This window comes from Cynara cardunculus (genome assembly GCF_001531365.2).
Source record: "Cynara cardunculus var. scolymus isolate 2C chromosome LG 8, CcrdV1, whole genome shotgun sequence".
Taxonomy (NCBI): Eukaryota; Viridiplantae; Streptophyta; class Magnoliopsida; order Asterales; family Asteraceae; genus Cynara; species Cynara cardunculus.
This window is the reverse complement of record NC_037535.1, coordinates 20,757,735-20,763,477: the sequence shown is the minus strand read 5'-3', so window position 1 is coordinate 20,763,477 and position 5,743 is coordinate 20,757,735. Positions and strand designations below refer to the sequence as shown.

Genomic DNA, 5,743 nt, shown 5'->3' with positions numbered 1-5,743 from the left:
AAAAATCAATCATATAGAATCTATTAAAATAGCACTTTTTGATTTTCTTTTCGTCCCCTCATTGTTCAATCACATGGAACCTTCGTCACATGGTTACTCCGTACGTCAAGCTCCATTACGTTTGCAATTAAACAATGCATTTGCCGGGGTAGGTACTCAAAACTCTCAGATCTGTGATTTTTAGTGAATATATTAAAACATATATATGACAACCCCAACCTTCACCGGGGGTAGTTGAGAGTTTTGAGAGTGTATTAATGGTGTGTATATATATACCATGATAGATACACATTTACTCTCACTCATCACACAAACAACATCTAAGCTGTAATCATCCATGGCTTCTAAACAAGGCCTTGTGCATGTCTTTCTAGTCTCCTTTCCTGCACAAGGCCATGTCAATCCACTTCTCAGACTTGGGAAGCTTCTAGCTTCAAAGGGCAACCTTTTCGTCACCTTCTCGTCCAGCAAATCTATCGGAAACAAGATGAAGAAAGCCGGTGCTTCCGCCTCTGGTGATCCTATTCCGGTGGGAAATCGTGGTGGGATGATCCGTTTTGAGTTCTTTGACGATGGATGCTCTGAAGACAATGACGATGAACGGAATGACCGTGAAACGTATTTGAATAAGCTTGAGGTTAACGGAAAGAGATCGCTAACCAAAATCTTTAACCAACATGCGCAAGATGGCCGGCCGGTTTCTTGTCTTATCAACAACCCTTTTGTGCCGTGGGTTTGTGACTTGGCTGAAGAGCTTAACATCTTTTCAGCAATGCTTTGGGTGCAGTCTTGTGCTTGCTTTTCTTCGTATTATCATTACGAGAATTCATTGGTTCCTTTTCCAAGCGAAAAACAACCGGATATCGATGTTCAGCTGCCCCACATGCCGCTATTGAAGTCCGATGAGATTCCTAGCTCTTTACATCCCTCTGCGGCTTATCCGTTCTTGAAAAGAGTCATTTTAGGACAGTTCAAGAACTTGTCAAAGACGTCCTGTGTATTAATGGAAACATTTCAAGAACTTGAGGGTGATCTGATCACGTACATGTCTAAAATATGCCCTATCCGACCCGTAGGTCCCTTGTTCAAGAATCCATTACTCGAAACCAGCACCAATATCTGCGGTGACTTGATAAAAGCCGACGAATGTTTGGAGTGGCTCGACTCAAAGCCACCTTCATCAGTGGTTTACATATCGTTCGGAAGTGTTGTGAGCTTGAGCCAAGAACAAGTCACTGAGATGGCTTACGGGGTTTTGAATTCTGGCGTATCGTTTTTGTGGGTGTTGAGGATGGATGCGACTTTTACTGGGGTATCGGGGCGGTTGCCCAAGGGCTTCTTCGAGGAAGCGGGTGAGAGGGGGAAGGTGGTCCAATGGAGCCCACAAGCCAAGGTGTTGTCCCACACAGCACTGTCTTGTTTTGTGAGTCACTGTGGGTGGAACTCTACCATGGAGGCATTGTCAAGCGGTGTTCCGGTGGTGGCGTTCCCACGGTGGGGGGATCAAGTGACGGATGCCAAGTACTTGGTTGATGAATGGAAGGTTGGGATTAGGATGTCTAGAGGTGAGGATGAGCAAAGGGTGATCGGGAGGGAGGAGATCGCCAAGTGCTTAAAGGAGGCCACTAATGGTGAAAAAGCAGTCGACATGAAAACGAATGCGTTAAAGTGGAAAAAGACAGCGGAGGAGGCAGTGGCGGAAGATGGAACCTCTGATCGGAATATGCAAGAGTTTGTGGATGAGATTAGGAAGAGAAGTCTACGAATGGCAGCAGATAGAGAAGTAAAGAATGACCGTTGTTGGACAAAACCCGAATTGTTCCAAATTCGACATCCAATTAACTACTAAAGTAGGGTTCTCTGGAAACAAACTGGGTTCATTTGTATGCTTTCAATAATTTTCCGTTTTCATTTTTTGCTTTGTGATTGTTCCATATTGGATGCAATTAGCCTCAGGTGTACTTGCTAGTGCTCTTGGTTTTTGCTGTTCTAATTTCTCCTATGTAAACACCCTTCATTTGTTACATTTATCACCTTCTCATTGTTATTAATTAAGATGCAAGACTTGTTGTCTTTTTTCTTCTTTGAGTTTTTTTTTTTATTAACCTGGATATCAACACCACCTGCTTTGCAGATAGCCCGGAGTCACAGCATTTGAACCTCCGTGACCACAAGTGGATTTTTTTATTCCTACTTGGATTTGAACATGAGAATTTCTCAAAAAAACAGGTTTTATTTTGTTATATTACATGGTATGAATAACAATATTTGCTTTTTCTGTCAATAAATCATTCATTGTTGTTGTGAAAATGGAAGAAAAAAATAGCAAATTTTGGATATTATTTGGAGCTGTACTTGTGGATGCAAGTATGCATCACTGTTCACAACACTTGTCATTCATGTCAAGAGTATTGTTGTTTTGCAATTTCCATTAAAAACAGCATATCTATTTGTGGCAAAAATCCAAAATCAAGTATGATGATGTTTTTATGACGCATTCATTACTTGTATCTCATATTTGATAAGCTGTAATAACTTATCATAAAATATTGCTTTCTTATTCTTTATAACTTTTTTAAAATAAAAAATTAAAACTCAAAGCTTCTAAAATTTATATTCAACTCCAACAATAACAACAACAACAACAACAGATTCTTTATTTAAAAAAATTACAACATCAATTATATTATTAAAATATTATTTAATTTATCATCCAATACATTTAAAATAACTTTATACAAAAAGAACTAATAAATAAGTCTCTTTGGTGGAAATATTAAAATAACATTTTTCTCTCCTTAATATAGAGTTTTGGAGATTCTTTATATTTGGAGTTCTTTCTATATTCCTCTGTTTTAGAGAACAAGATAGAGAATTTATTAGGCTGTGTTTGGTACATGGGACAGGACAGAACTCAATGTCACGTGTTCGGCGTAGCATGGGACAGAACAAGAACTCACTATCTCATGTTTGACGTGACATGTGACATGTGACATGGGGCAAAACAAGAATGGGACTATTAAAAAGTTTTTTCCACCAAAATAGATGGAACAAGATAAGACAAGAATGAAACAAAAACTAAAATATTACTAATCTACCCTAGTTTGATATATATAACTTTAATATGGTATGTGTTTTAATGGTCATCACCGCTAGTTTTGGTCGCCACCTCCACCTCCATCTCCTCTTCCACTACCATAACATCGTCCACCATCGTCCATTGCCACCTCTACCATAGTCTACCACCGTCCATTGTGACCACCACTACCGCCATTCACCACTTCCAACTCCTCCTCTACTACAACAACCTCCTTCACCACTTCCAGAACCATCGTTGACCACCTACTACCACTGTCTATTGCCACCTTTACAACCACCATCGGCCACCGACCACCACCACCTATTACCACCAACACTACCACCGTTGGCCACCTCCAACTCCTTATATACCGCAACAACCTCTTTCATGACCTTCACAACCACTGTCAACCATCGACCACCACTGTCCATTACCACCTCTACAACCACCACCATCCATTGCCACCACCACCACCACTGTTAGCCACCTCCAATTCCTCTACTGCTACAACCTCCTCCACGACCTCCATAACCACAATCGACCATCGACCACCACCGTCCATTGCCACCTCACTTCCACCATAACCACCACCACTATTATACTCACTATATCAACCACAACTACCTCATCCACCGTTGTCAACCGCCACCATCACCACAAGCCACCATCTTCGCATCCTCTATAACCACCGTCGTCCACCAACCACCACTGCCTCTACCTCCATAACCACCGACCACCACTTCCCTTCATCACTACTACCGTCGGCCACCACCACCACCACTACTAGTAGTACTACCATCAATTATAAAAAAAATTCATTCAAATTTGGTACCATCATATATATATATATATATATATATATATATAATCATTTATATGAAAATTGTGTAAAATTATATATAAATTAAATTCTTTAATAATTTGCTTTATTTATGTTAATTATAACTATTATATAATATTTAAAATAATCAAATAACTTTTAAGGGTAACTTGTTTGGCTCTGTCCCGTCCAGTCCTAGTCGTACCAAACACCAGACATACACTTGTTCTATCCATCCAATTCCATCCACTCCTACCCTCTTGTCCTGTCCAGTCTTGTCCAATTGTGTTTGCATACAAAATGCTACCTTAAAGCAATATAAAGAACCAAAACTTCATATTCGTTATTTTAGAGAATCTGTTGAAGATGCCCACTTGTCTTTCTCATAGAGTAATTCTAATACAACTATTATAGTCCTATGAAACCTCACTCACCACACCACATTATGAGTCAGCGATATAACACATGATATAATGTACGACTATAAATCATGTTCATGCATGCTCAAAATAAATCACATACTTTCTTACATCAACTTTCCATGACATCAAGTAACATAGCATGAACAATGTCAAAATATTTGAAGCAAACATTTATCGCATGCAATACAAAATATCGCATGAAACTCATTTGAGGTCCACTAATCTAAGGTCTAAAGCTTAACGGTCTAACCGTATATATTCACATATAGCGAATTACAGTTCTATTGCTTTTCATGTGATTCAATGGATTCCCATTGTTTTATAATCATCGGATCGTAAATCATCAATCTTGTTCTAACTAATTTCGAAAATCATATTTCAATAGCAAGTCGGTACCGACTTACTGTCTTTTACGTAGACTGACTAAGTTCCTCAAACGCTGATATTTTATCATCTTCAAAGTAATCCCCAAATTATCTCTTCTAAAACATCTCAAACTAAATTGTGACAATCTTTAATTAACGCCTAAAAGTAATTGGATTACGACACTTATTCCGTTCGAAATATGAATTACTTTATTATTAAATCAAGTAATAAATCAGATTATTAAAAGCATCTCCAACAACTATGTTGTAATAGAAAGCTTTGAAGATTTAGATTTTTTTTTTTGCTACGACAATTATGTTAACGGTTTGTGAAAAATAAGAGTAAACTAGGATTTTCGTTCCAATGGTTTGATGTTTATAACAATTTTCGTCCCTAGTCTTCAAAAACTGCTTTTTTTTGTCCATGTAGTTTCCATTTTGCTTCTATTTTCGTCCTTGCACTAACGCCGTTAAGAATTAGAGTTAAAAAATCCTAAAAGATTAGTAAATTACATACTTGGTCCTTGTAGCATACAAAGTGCTAAATATTTATCCTTAAATTTCATGTATTACATTAGTAAACTATAAATTTGGTATATATTTTGAAGACACACACACACACACACACACACATATATATATATATATACACACACACACACATATATATATATATATATAGAGAGAGAGAGAGAGACTTGGGATCATGTGAGATCAATGGTTTTTCATGAGATCCGTAAGACCAATTCTCAACCCTTGGATTAGATCTACAATCGTCAGATCTGAACATTCATAAACGCCACGAGACTTCTCAATAATTACAAAATTGTCACCGTGAAACTTTAGACCATTAGATCATTAGCTTATAAAGTTGATCAATGAACATAAATTGGTCTTATGGGTCTCACGAAAAACCCATGATCTCACGTGAACCCAACTATATATATATATATATATATATATATAATTTAAATATTAAACCAATTTGATTAACTAATAAAAAAACAACGTTTAAATGAAAATATAGAATAGTGGAAGTAAAATGCATTTAGAAAAA

General features: G+C 37.5%; 1 protein-coding gene across 1 annotated transcript; it reads left to right on the top strand.

Annotated features, from left to right (window-relative positions):
* Positions 1 to 337: 337 nt before the first annotated feature.
* LOC112517196 (limonoid UDP-glucosyltransferase-like) lies at positions 338 to 2,031 on the top strand. Its single transcript, XM_025124554.1, has one exon. The coding sequence runs from the start codon at positions 338 to 340 to the stop codon at positions 1,847 to 1,849; it is 1,512 nt and encodes a 503-aa protein (XP_024980322.1). The 3' UTR covers positions 1,850 to 2,031.
* The last annotated feature ends 3,712 nt before the right edge of the window (positions 2,032 to 5,743 follow it).

Excerpts from the sequence above, each read along its gene's own strand:
- LOC112517196 (XM_025124554.1), top strand. The coding sequence starts at position 338 with ATGGCTTCTAAACAAGGCCTTGTGCATGTCTTTCTAGTCTCCTTTCCT.